Source organism: Oncorhynchus masou, chromosome 13 (genome assembly GCF_036934945.1).
Source record: "Oncorhynchus masou masou isolate Uvic2021 chromosome 13, UVic_Omas_1.1, whole genome shotgun sequence".
NCBI classification, from domain to species: domain Eukaryota; kingdom Metazoa; phylum Chordata; class Actinopteri; order Salmoniformes; family Salmonidae; genus Oncorhynchus; species Oncorhynchus masou.
The window spans coordinates 28,727,037-28,741,138 of record NC_088224.1 but is presented as its reverse complement, the minus strand read 5'-3'; the positions used below and the strand labels follow the sequence as shown (position 1 = coordinate 28,741,138).

The following is a 14,102-nucleotide window of genomic DNA, read 5'->3' as shown; positions in this document are numbered from 1 at the left end:
AAGACGAGGACAAGAAGAGAAGGGAGACGAGGTGGAGTAGGAGGAAGGTGAGGGGGAAGTGGAATATAAAAAGCAGGGATAGAGGGAGGAGAAATAGGATCAGAAGTCAGGATAAATAGTAGCAATAACTATCAGGGTCGGGCCTGTAGAATCCATGCCAGAGACAAGAGTAACAGTATAATTTAATGAGCCATGGCTCTCTAACCCTCTCGTTCCCCTCTCTGCTCACCTAGCATCTGCTGGAAGACTGTCATTTCAATACACCCACAAATCCACAGCTGTTGTGCAAACAACAAACGTCATCAACATCGAAGTTTTCCATTGAAGCTCAACTCAAACACAGAACATTTCCACTGGACATGATAGCAGTTTCATTGATTTCATTATACTGTGAGTTTAATATCACACACCTCTATGTCATACCCCTGGTAGAATAATGTGAGGGTGAACAAATACCATGGCTTTTTTTAATGAATAATAAAAGTTCAAAATTTGCTTTATGAGTAGTTTGTGGGTCTTTCTCCATTCGGACTGTTTTACACTGTTCAATTCAACTCAAAATATGTTTCTGCATTTCCTGCACTCATTTGAGATAAATTCCATTCTGTAGCATAGGGTTGCATGATATGGACTAATAATCTAGGCCTTATATTTAACCAAAAATCGCATTTGTGATTTGACTTGCGATTTAGATCTAAACACTTTGGTGAACTGTTGGAATCATGGAAATAGAATGATTATTCTAATTCTATAGTTAGAATATATTAGTGGGCACTTGAACGCAGTGTTGAAAATGAGTTATTGTGAAAATGAGTTATCGTGACACTGAAGGAACCAAAGTGTTCCTTTGGCTATATTTAATGTTCTCTTAGCGTCTTCATGTAGCGAACATATTCATGCTTCACATATTCCTCATTGATTTAGAAGATACTGTTGCACAAACAACATACTGATTTAGGTCTACACCATCACTGGTATTATCAGGCTGTATAGCGAGTTACGTTTGCTCTTACTCATTTATTAGCTAGCTAGCCAGCTAACTAGCAATTGGCATTAGCGGCTAAGATGATTTAGGCTCAACTTGCGAAGAAAAGAAAAACTAGTCATTTCCAGATGTAAGAAACACAAACTAATAATGTAATTATAGAACACTAGTGGATTTATAGTAATAATTACTTATTACTCATCTCATGTGTACATTCAGTATTTTATACCATCTATTGCATCTTGCTTGTTTTTTTTTTACCTTTATTTAACCAGGCAAGTCATTTAAGAACAAATTCTTATTTTCAATGACGGCTGAGGAACAGTGGGTTAACTGCCTGTTCAGGGGCAGAACGACAGATTTGTACCTTGTCAGCTCGGGGGTTTGAACTTGCAACCTTCTGGTCACTAGTCCAACGCTCTAACCACTAGACTACCCTGTGCCGCTCTGCTATTGCTCACCCATATATTTCTATGTAGATATATTCTTACTCCATTACTTCACTTATATTTTTTTGTGTATTATGTAGTTGCTGTGGAATTGTTAGATGACATGTTAGATATTGCTGCATAGTCGGAACTAGAAGCACAAGCATTCCGCTACACTCACAATAACATCTGCTAACCATGTGCATGTGACCAATACAATTTGATTTGAGAAGGAAAGTGAAAGCAGCATCGTTGTCATCAACATTGTTGCATGTGCTGCATTGACCATGCATACTGAACGCAAGTGTCTCGTTGTCAAGGCACAACAAATGCACTCTTTGAGTGACAGGGGTGGAGCTAGGTCTGTGTGGAAAGTGTCACAGAGAGAGAGAGAGAGAGAGCGAGCAGAGTAAGAGAGAGAGAGAGAGAGAGAGAGCAGAGTAAGAGAGAGAGAGAGAGAGAGAGCAGAGTAAGAGAGAGAGAGAGAGAGCAGAGTGAGAGAGAGAGCAGAGTGAGATGACTCAAGTAGAAGAGTGAGATGACTCAAGTAGCAGAGGGAGATGACTCAAGTAGCAGAGTGAGATGACTCAAGTAGAAGAGTGAGATGACTCAAGTAGAAGAGTGAGATGACTCAAGTAGCTGAGTGAGATGACTCAAGTAGCTGAGTGAGATGACTCAAGTAGCTGAGTAACCTATAAAAATGGACGTTACACACGGCGTATCATATTTAACAAACCAAACATTCAAATACCGTTATAGAAGGTAAAGTAAAAACCCGACCCAGTCCGTGCATCAATACCGGTATATTGTCAAATACGGTATACCGCTCAGCCCTACTCTAAGCCCACAGTGCATTCATTCAATATGTTTCCAGAGGCTGCTGTAGTTAGCATAGAAACCCAAGGGGGTTGTTGTTTCTGCAGTTTATTTCGCAGTTTGTCTTAACATTAGAACAGTGTGATAGCTGCTGATGTAGCCCCAGGGCAGACCCTGCATCCTACAAGGCTCTGCTGTGAAGGCTGTTGGGTACAACAGGGAGAAGAGAGGAGAGGAAAACCTTGGCTGTCTTTGGGAACAGGGGTGGTAAGGGCACAGACTAACTGTCAGGGATGAGTTTTGTTCCCCCTGCTACTAGCAGTGGTTGAGTGCAGTGTTCCTACCTTAACAGTAGATCGATCCTACTTGAGATGCCTAGCACCAATCACCCACGTGGAGTCTCTGTATTATTAATATGACAACATTTTGTTCCATTTTCAGCAGCACTCCTCACTGAGGGCCAGAGGGGCAGAAGGCCAAAAGGGCCAGAGGGCCACGGCTGCCATAGGAGTGACAGATATGGGTGGGTGCTCCCAGGGCAAATCTATATGCTCAGCGTAATGTTGCTGTTGGACACAGGGCTTCAGAGAAACTCTCCTCCACTGCCTCCAACATCTCATCCTTGGACACCAGTTTCGCTCCAGGCACCTGCCTAGTGCCAACACACAAGTATACAAATATACATATATACACACGGTGTTAGATCAACCTTCAATCTCATCTGGCTCGCTGGCTTTTTTACCATGAATTCTAAAATGTATTCAGTCTGCCTCGGTTACAGAGCTACATTGGCCAGTGGCTATGTAATATAATATGTATGCATCAGCGTGTGTATACTGTAGAAGTGAGCATGAGAAAGATAGAAAGAGAGGAGAGAGAGGGTGAGAGAAAGAGAGGTTTTAGAAGTAATCTGAAAATGTCCTTGTGGGAATTGGGACCAAAAAGATAAAGGGAAAGACACATACGAAACTAAGATCAGAGCTAAGAAAGAATCACGTTTATACATGTGTGTTGGTGTGTGTATGTGTATGTGTATGTGTGTGTGTGTGTGTGTGTGTGTGTGTGCGTGTGTGTGTGTGATGGGGTGTTTGGGGAATCCATGTTCTAGTTCCAGACTTCAGGGAGAAGGAGAACTATCCACAGACTGGGGGGAGGAGAGACAGAGAATTCACAGAGAGATACAGCTACTGTGCTGTAACAGAATCAGTAGGCCTATATACAGCTACATGTGACTAACTGTAGAGAAAAGTGGGGTTCAGGTTGTAGAAAAATCTATCCAGACACAGGTCATGATGTCATGGCCATTCAGTGAGTGTGTGTGAGTGTGAGACAGATGATAGAGAGAAGAGAGAGAGAGATTAGGGTTGCCTGAAGGAGTCTAGCTGAAGCCTGAAGGAGTCTAGCTCTCCAGGACAAGGGTTGGACATCCCTGACATCCCTGACTTATTTACATAAGTATTCAGACCCTTTGGAAAAAATCTAAATTGAGCTCAGGTGCAACCTGTTTCCATTGATCATCATTGAGATGACATTCTGACGTTTCTAAAACTGTTTGAATGATGTCTGTGAGTGTAACAGAACTCATATAGCAGGCAAAAACCTGAGAAAACCTGGGAAATCTGAGGTTGGTCGATTTTCAACTCAGCTCCTGTTGAAGGTATAGTGGGATATTGGTAATGTTCACTTCCCAAGGCTTCCACTAGATGTCAACAGTATTTAGAACCTGTTTTGAGGTTTCTACTCTAAAGGAGGGGCTCATAAGAGCTCTTTGAGTGAGTGGTCTGGCAGAGTGCCACAGCCTCCGTCTGGCACGCTCACGTGAAAGGTAGCTACGTTCCACTTCATTTGTACAGACAAAGGAATTGTCCGGTTGGAACATTAAGTTTTATGTTAAAAACATCCTAAAGATTGAGTCCATACTTAGTTTGGCAGATTTCTACGGGCTGTAACCAAACTCTTTGAACTTTTCGTCCGAACTCGGCGCAACCTGAACACGCTTTTGGATATGTTTACCAAACGCCCTAACAAAAGAAGATATTTGGACATAACTGATGGACATTATCGAACAAATCAAACATTTATGGTGGAACTGGGATTCCTGGGAGTGCATTCTGATGAAGAACATCAAAGGTAAGTGAATATTTAAAACGCTATTTCTGAGTAATGTTGACTACCCAATATGGTGGGTATCTTTTTGGCTGCTTTGTTGTCTAAAGGCTGTACTCAGATTATTGCATGGTTTGCTTTCTCCGTAAAGTTTAAAAAAAAATCTGACACAGCAGTTGCAGTAAGGAGAAGTTTATCTAAAGTTCCATGTATAATTAATAATAGTCGTATCTCTATCAATGTTTATTATGAGTGTTTCTGTAATTTGATGTGGCTCATGGAACTTCAGATAAACTTCTCCTTAATGCAACCGCTGTGTCAGATTTCAAAAAAACTTTACGGAGAAAGCAATGGTGTAAAATACTTGTATGCTTGAGAAATTTTAATTATGAGATTTTTGTTGTTTTGAATTTGACGCCCTGCACTTTCACTGGCTTTTGCGGGGGGGTTCCGCAAGCGGAACGGGATTAGCGGAACATGTTTGACTGGGTTCCATGCTCTAGCTGGGCCATTCAAGGACATTGTAATGGAGACTTGTCCTGGATACACCTGAGCTCAATTTCGAGCCTCATAGCAAAGGCTCTGAATACTTGTGCAAATAAGACATTTCTGTATTTTATTTTTAATACATTTGCAAACATAGCTTTGTCATTATGGGGTATTGTGTGTAGATTGATGAAAAAAATGTTTTAATACAATTTAGAATGAGGCAGCAAAGTAACAAAATGTGGAAAAAGTCAAGGGGTCTGAATACTTTCTGAATGCACCGTATGTTTTTTTATTTTTTTATTTTACCTTTATTTAACTAGGCAAGTCAGTTAAGAACAAATTCTTCTTTTCAATGACTGCCTAGGAACAGTGGGTTAACTGCCTGTTCAGGGGCAGAACGACAGATTTGTACCTTGTCAGCTCGGGGGTTTAAACTTGCAACCTTCCGGTTACTAGTCCAATTCTCTAACCACTAGGCTACCCTGCCGCCCCATGTATGTACAGTTGTGGCCAAAAGTTTTGAGAATGACATAAATATTAATTTCCACAAAGTTTGCTGCTTCAGTGTCTTTAGATATTTTTGTCAGATGTTACTATGGAATACTGAAGTATAATTACAAGCATTTCATTTCAAGTGTCAAAGGCTTTTATTGACAACTACATGAAGTTGATGCAAAGAGTCAATATTTGCAATATTTGCAGACCTCTGCGTTCCGCCCTGGCATGCTGTCAATTAACTTCTGGGCCACATCCTGGCTGATGGCAGCCCATTCTTGCATAATCAATGCTTGGAGTTTGTCAGAATTTGTGGGGTTTTGTTTGTCCACTCTCCTCTTGAGGATTGACCACAAGTTCTCAATGGGATTAAGGTCTGGGGAGTTTCCTGTCCATGGACCCAAAATATCAATATTTTGTTCCCCGAGCCACTTAGTTATCACTTTTGCCTTATGGCAAGGTGCTCCATCATGCTGGAAAAGGCATTGTTTATCACAAAACTGTTCCTGGATGGATGTGTGGATACCATGATTTATATGGTTGTGTTCTTAGGCAAAATTGTGAGTGAGCCCACTCCCTTGGCTGAGAAGCAACCACACACATGGATAGTCTCAGGATGCTTTACTGTTGGCATGACGCAGGACTGATGGTGGCTCTCACCTTGTCTTCTCCAGACAAGCTTTTTTCCAGATGACTTTCCAGTCCTCAGCAGTCCAATCCCTACCTTTTGCAGAATATCAGTCTGTCCCTGAAGTTTTTCCTGGAAAGAAGTGGCTTCTTTGACACCAGGCCATCGTCCAAAAGTCTTTGCCTCACTGTGGGGGGGATTCAGTTCATTTGCATGGCAAAGAGGGACTTTGCAATTAATTGCAATTGTTGTAATCACTCTTCATAACCCTCTGGGTTATATACAAATTGCCATCATACAAACTGAGGCAGAAGACTTTGTGAAAATTAATATTTGTGTCATTCTCAATACTTTTGGCCACAACTGTATATATATATATATATATATATATATATATATATATATATATAGAGAGAGAGAGAGAGAGAGAATATGAGCTCACCCATTTTTCTGCATGTTTTTTAAAATTAATAGATTAAGAGTTAGACAAACTTGGATTTTTTGGTAGGGAAATATACAAAGTGCTACCCTAAACAACATAACCTTCACTCCAAATCAAAACTCCAAATCTACAACCTGATTTTGGACGGAATTACCTGGAATTCCCTGGAATGCTTCCTACACAGAAGGATTATTATTCCCAAACTATACAGCAAATGCTCTGTCAAACAAATAGAAACCTGAAAACACCATCAAACCTGGAACTGAGTGAGTAATGCTTAGTCTGAAGCAATTTTGGACTTTCAAACGCCAAGAAGAAAAACACATTACAATGAAATATTTTACTTAATAAGGAACTGAATGGTAAGGTTACCAACCTTGCTAGGACAAAGAGATACAACTTCAATCAGCACTAACGTGTGAAGCGAAAGGTGTCAAAGCCCTTGAGCCCAGCAATGGCAGGAGAGCACCAACCAAATGGAGAGGCCTTAGAAGCACCCTCCTGCTGTTCAGAGGTAATACAAATACAGTACCCTGTGTATGTAAAGAATAATAAGACACGAAAAGAGTACAAAATGAAACTCCTTATGGAAAATCAAGAGACACTTCTTGATGACTATTATAAAAATGGGAACAAAAGCAACCTTATCTTCCACACAGACCATCCCCTGGCATGGTACAGTGCTATATTAACACACTACCCCTCAGGATACTAGACAACGAGGACTCTGAGTCATCTAATATAAATCTTTGTAAGTCTGGAACAGTATTGGTACAGGACAACCGCAAACAGTTTCAGCTGGACTTTCACGTAATCAAAGAAATAGCTCAGCGGGAGAAGCTCTCCCATGAGAAAGATACCCCTACCAAGAGCGGATCAGACCGGATCTCTTCATTATATAACCCCACAGATGAGCAACCCCAAGTGGAAAGTCAGCCTCCCAGCACAGAATACCACTCCCTCATTGAAATGAAGAATACATTTACCCAGCTGGTGGTAAGGCAGGTGGATCTGGAACAGCAGGTGATTACATTCCAGTCAGTACAGACCCAGACAACAGTCCAGCACAACAACACCCCCTTAACTAGACCTGGAGAGCTGGAGGGGGAGAGAGTCGGAAGTTTACATACACCTTAGCCAAATAGGTCAGTTAGGTTCACCACTTTATTTTAAGAATGTGAAATGTCAGAATAATAGCAGAGAGAATGATTTATTTCAGCTTTTATTTCTTTCATCACATTCCCATTGGGTGAGAAGTTTACATACACTCAATAAGTATTTGGTAGCATTGCCTTTAAATTGTTTAACTTGGGTCAAACATTTCAGGTAGCCTTCCTCAAGCCTGACAGAGCTCCTCCTGACAGAGCTGGTGTAACTGAGTCAGATGGGTAGGCCTCCTTGCTCGCACACGCTTTTTCAGTTCCATCCAACCTCACTGAGCTCGAGCTATTTTGCAAGGAGGAATGGGAAAAAATGTCAGTCTCTCGATGTGCAAAACTGATAGCGACATACCCCAAACGACTTACAGCTGACATCGCAGCAAAAGGTGGCGCTACAAAGTATTAACTTAAGGGGGCTGAATAATTTTGCACGCCCAATTTTTCAGTTTTTGATTTGTTAAAAAACTTTGAAATATCCAATAAAAGTCGTTTCACTTTATGATTGTGTCCCACTTGTTGTTGATTCTTCACAAAAAAATAAAGTTATATCTATATGTTTGAAGCCTGAAATGTGGCAAAAGGTTGCAAAGTTCAAGGGGGCCGAATACTTTCGCAAGGCACTGTAAGTGTATGTACATTTCCGACTTCAACTGTATCTGCACTCTGGATTGTAGTGAGACAACATCTACAGTAGAAAGAGGTGAAGCAGGAGAAGAACAGAACACTAGAAGAGAGGATCAGACTGCTGGAGGAGAGGGTGAGGGGGATGGTGTATGACAGAGAACAAACCATTAGAGAGGTGAGGTGGCCATCCCCACAGAGAAGCCAGCAAAACAGCCCACCTCAGCTCCCAAAAAAAGTCTTGACACCAGTCCGCCCCAGACCCTGACCACTTCGAAAAATTTATGTCAGATTAGCGTTCTACCAAATTATTGTACGACAGACCACATATTCACTCTGCACACCCAAATTGACAAACAAACAAACCAAAGCAAAGGCAAAGTCTTCTCATGCTTTGTTGATTTCAAAAAAGCCTTTTACTCAATTTTGCATGAGGGTTTCATATCAAATAAAAGTTTATTTGTCATGTGCGCCGAATTCAACAGGTGTAGACCTTACAGTGAAATGCTTACTTACAGGCTCTAACCAATAGTGCAAAAAGATGTGTTGGGTCATTGTCCTGTTGAAAAACAAATGCTAGTCCCACTAAGCCCAAACCAGATGGGATGGCGTATCGCTGCAGAATGCTGTGGTAGCCATGCTGTGTTAAGTGTGACTTGAATTCTAAATAAATCAGTGTCACCAGCAAATCACCCCCACACCATTACACCTCCTCCTCCATGCTTTATGGTGGGAAATACACCTGCGGAGATCCTTCGTTCACCCACACCACATCTCACAAAGACACAGCGGTTGGAACCAAAAATCTTGAATTTGAACTCCAGACCAAAGGACATATTCCAACGGTCTAATGTCCATTGCTCGTGTTTCTTGGCCCAAGCAAGTCTCTTCTTCATATTGGTGTCCTTTAGTAGTGGTTTCTTTGAAGCAATTCGACCATGATGACCTGATTCACACTGTCTCCTCTGAAGAGTTGATGTTGAGATGTGTTTGTTACTTGATCTCTGTGAACCACTTATTTGGGCTGCAATTTCGGAGGCTGGTAACTCTAATAAACTTATCCTCTGCAGCAGAGGTAACTCTGGGTCTTCCAATCCTGTGGCCGTCCTCGTGAGAGTTAGTTTCATCATAGCACTTTATGGTATTTGCGACTGCACTTGAAGAAACATTCAAAGTTTTTGAAATGTTCCGTATTGACTGACCTTCATGTCATAAAGTAATGATGGACTGTTGGTTCTCTTTTCTTATTTGAGCTGTTCTTGCCATAATATGGACTTGGTCTTCTCCCAAAAATAGGTATATCTTCTGTATACCACCCCTACCTTGTCACAACATAACTGATTGGCTCACCGCATTAAGAAGGAAAGAAATTCCACAAACTAACTTAACAAGGCACACCTGTTAATTGAAATTCCTTCCAGGTGACTACCTCATGAAGCTGGTTGAGAGAATGCCAATAGTGTGCAAAGCTGTCATCGAAGCAAAGGGGGAGTATTTGAAAAATCTCAAATATAAAATATATTTGTTTTTTAGTAGTTACTACATAATTCCATATGTGTAATTTCATAGTTTTGATGTCTTCACTATTATTCCACAATGTAGAAAATAGTACAAATCTACAAAACCCTTGAATGAGTAGGTGTATATCAATGAATTGGCGAGGGCACTAGAACAGTCTGCAGCACCTGGCCTCACTTTACTAGAATCTGAAGTCAAATGTCGACTGTTTGGTGATTATCTGGTGCTTCTGTCACCAGCCAGGGTGGGCTTACAGCAGCTTACAGCAGCTTACAGCAGCACCTAGATCTTCTACACAGCTTCAGCCAGACCTGTGCACTGACAGTAGATCTCAGTAAGACCAAAATAATGGTGTTCCAAAAAAGGTCCAGTTGCCACGACCACAAATACAAATTCCCTTTAGACAACGTTGCTCTAGAGCACAAAAAAAAACATTCATACCTTGACCTAAACATCATCACCACAGGTAACTTCCACAAAGCTGTGAGCAATCTGAGAGACAAGGCAAGAAGGGCCTTCGATGCCATCAAAAGGAAGATAAAATTCAACATACCAATTAGGATCTGTCTAAAAATACCAGAATCAGTTACAGAACCCATTGCTCTTTATGGTTGTGAGGTCTGGGGTCCGCTCACCAACCAAGAATTCAAAAAATGACACAGACACCAAATTGAGACTCTGCATGCAGAATTCTGCAAAAATGTGTACAGTACACAGTGTACAATGTAAAACACCAAATAATGCATGGAGAGCAGAATTAGGCTGTTACCCGCTAATGATAAATATCCAGAAAAGAGCCGTTACATTCTACAACCACATAAAAGGAAGCTGATGAACCTAGAGAAGAATCCCCTAAGCAAGCTGGTCCTGGGGCTCTGTTCACAAACACCAACAGACCCCACAGAGCCCCAGGACAGCAACACAATTAGACGCAAACAAATCATGAGAAAACAAAAAGATAATTACTTGACACATTGGAAAGAATGAACAAAAAAATCAGAGCAAACGAGAATGCTATTTGGCCCTAAAACAGAGAGTACACAGCGGCAGAATACCTGACCACTGTGACTGACCCAATCTTGAGGATAGCTTTGGCTATGCACAGACTATGCACAGACTCAAGGCCGCCGTCGGCAGACTTGGCTCTCAAGAGAAGACAGGCTATATGCACACTGCACACAAAATGAGGTGGGAACTGAGCTGCACTTCCTAGCCTCCTGCCCAATGTATGACCATATTAGAGATGCATATTTCCCTCAGATTACACAGATCCACAAAGAATTCGAAAAGAAACCCAATTTTGAAAAACTCCCATATCTACTGGGTGAAATACCACAGTGTGCCATCACAGCAGCAATATTTGTGACCTGTTGCCACAAGAAAAGGGCAACCAGTGAAGAACAAACACTATTGTAAATACAACCCATAATTGTGTTTACTTATTTTTCCTTTTGTACTTTAACCATTTGCACATCGTTACAACACTGTATATATATGTATATATATATATATATATATATATATATATATATATATATATATATATATATATATATATATATATATATATATAATATGACATTTGAAATGTTCATTTCACTTTTTTATATTATCTACCTTACTTGCTTTGGCAATGTTAACACATTTCCCATGACAATAAAGCCCCTTGAATTGAGTTAGAGAGAGAAATAGAGAGAGAGAGAGAGGGAGGGAGGCTTGGGCGGTAGAGAATAGAGAAACACCCAGACACACAACGTGATGGTTCACCAGCCAGTGTGTTTACATATTAATAATAATAATAATTCAAATCATTATTTTAATATCAACAACTGGGAGGCTTGGCTGCTCAGGCACACACATACATACAGTGCACACGCAGAATAAGGTATATTACCATTCATTGATTCCTGAAAAAGTATTCCAAGGGCACTCACCTTGGGTGGCTATGAAGTGGTTTGATCGCTGGTACCCCTGTGGAAAAAGAGAGAGAAAGGGATAGAGGTAAAAAGAAAGAGAGAGAAAGAGAGAGAGTTGAACATCAGAGTAACACAGTGTAAACACCAGTCCCTGGAGTCACTATAAAGAACCACCACTACAACGCCCCTCCCTCAGTCTCCTCTCCTCTCTTATTTTTGATCTGGTATTGAATGACACTGAATATGTAGTGAAGCTTGCAATGTATTCATCTTCCACCTAGATATAATAACAAGTGGTTTTCATAGTATAATGTTTTCATATTGTAAAGGTTGGACTGTTGGATTACAGGGAGTTAAAGGAGATTTCTCTACAGCGGCCATAACTGTCTAGAGAGAGGGACCGTCATTTTCTCATTGGGCAGCTTCCTCCTACCAATTCCTTTTAGTTTTGTTCAGGCAACCTTTTGACATGACCTGTTCAGGTATAGAGCAATCATAAAGTACACAAGGTTACTTCAAAAGTGAAATTATAATGCTTTCATTTCAGGCAATTGACACTGACTGGTCTGTCATTGTCTGTTCTCCTGGGAGGTGCATTACTGTGCTATGATCCAGCCTGGACACTCAGATGGGATGGCTAGTCATGGTCTGTGTTTGTCCAGACTAACTCATCACTTTGAGCAAGACAAATTAACCAGCTTTGAGCATGGTGTGTTTGAGAGAGAGAGAGGAGAGAATGTAAAGCAAGACAAATCCTCCAGCCCTGGGCATGGTCCCCTCATCACTCTTGGCTATAAGGGAACACACACACGCACACACACACCCACACAATTCCATAAGTGCCATGCCACACAGAGAGGACAGGAGATGGATGACAGTCGCCATGCTAGAGTGCAGTGACCCCATTCCCATCCTTCCCATGATCCTCTCTGCTTCACTATGTGTGTGTGTGTGTGTGTGTGTGTGTGTGTGTGTGTGTGTGTGTGTGTGTGTGTGTGTGTGTGTGTGTGTGTGTGTGTGTGTGTGTGTGTGTGTGTGTGTGTGTGTGTGTGTGTGTGTGTGTGAGTGTGTGTGTGTGTGTGTGTGCGTGCTTCCTGTCTGTCTGTCACCTAGGTAACCACCACCTTCCGCCTACAGCGAACAGACAGCATCACATCAAGCAGTGTGAAATTCAAAAATGGAGGAAAAAAAAACTCTCATGCTCCCCACCACATTTAAACCATGACAAAACCAATCACATCACAGCGTTGCAACATGATGAGATGGAAAGCAAGTTGCCACAAGATGGAAAGCCAAGAAGAAAGCCAATACAAAGTTGGCAATCTCTCCCTTTACATGTTCTCTTCTTTCACAGCAAGTTGGACCCCCTTCAAACCAATCTAGTTTGACACAGCTAGATAGCCCACTATGTGGTTGAACATCAGCCCAAATGCTGTATGACAATCTATGTGTGAGAAACATCCAACATAATGTGATACAGGGGCAGAAAACAGGTTGAAAACAGTCATGTTATGTTCAGGCTCTGGCAGTGCAGTGTTTCCTGTGAAGCCCTTCGCTGTGTCTCATCTGAGCTGAGCAGTGTTGTAAAGTACTTAAGAAAAAATACTTGAAAGTACTACTTAATTCGTTTTTGGGGGGTATCTGTACTTTACTTTACTATATATATTTTTGACAACTTTTACTTTTACTTCACTACATTCCTAAAGAACAATATGTACTTTTTACCCCATACATTTTCCCTGACACCCAAAAGTACTCGTTACATTTGGAATGCTTAGCAGGACAGAAAAATTGTCTAATCAAGAGAACATCAATGGTCGTTCCCCACTTTTACTTGAGTCATTTTCTATTAAGGCATCTTTACTTTTACTCAAGTATGACAATTGGGGACTTTTTCCACCCCTGGAGCTGAGTGTGTGTATCTGTCCTGGCTTTGGCCCTGCATGATTTATCTGCATGGGTCTCTACTGCCTTCAGGGCATATCTGAGCTCTAGCCAAAAGTAATTAACTATATAGGGAATAGACTGAGACCTTTGAGGCTCTGGCCAAAAGTAGCGCACTGTATAGGTAATAGGGGGGCATTTAGGATTCACACTTAGACTGTGCTCCTCCCATTGGTTCCTTTGTGCGATTTCTGATAGGGGACAGGTGTAATATATAATACAAAGCTCTAATGGCTGGTTCTGTCTATTGGGACAGACTTGCCTACAGTAAGACATGCTTTGTGTCATCTCTGCTGTGATGGGGGACAGACAAACCTCATACAAATCCTTTACTCTAAGTGAGTCTAGTATGGCTGCAGATGAGAGTGAGTGTAGTGGTGTAACAGAGCAGGTTTGGCTAAATTAAACTCTGGGGAGCAGCTGGTGTCTAGGGCTGGGGGGGGACGGACTCATAGACAGAGAGATTAGAAAGTGGTGGAGCAATGGAAAGGGGGAAGGAAGTAAGGGGGTACGCAGCGGGCACAGGGTGAGCGTGAAGATAGATGGAAAAGAAA

General features: G+C 41.4%; 1 protein-coding gene across 1 annotated transcript in view; it reads right to left on the bottom strand.

The window, feature by feature from the left end:
* Positions 1-14,102, bottom strand: part of LOC135552058 (receptor-type tyrosine-protein phosphatase U-like) — a 245,449-nt gene that overhangs the window by 13,142 nt on the left and 218,205 nt on the right. The window contains exon 21 of the mRNA XM_064983432.1: positions 11,623-11,659. Within this exon, the coding sequence (XP_064839504.1) occupies positions 11,623-11,659 (37 nt within the window). The remainder of the gene's footprint in view (positions 1-11,622; positions 11,660-14,102) is intronic.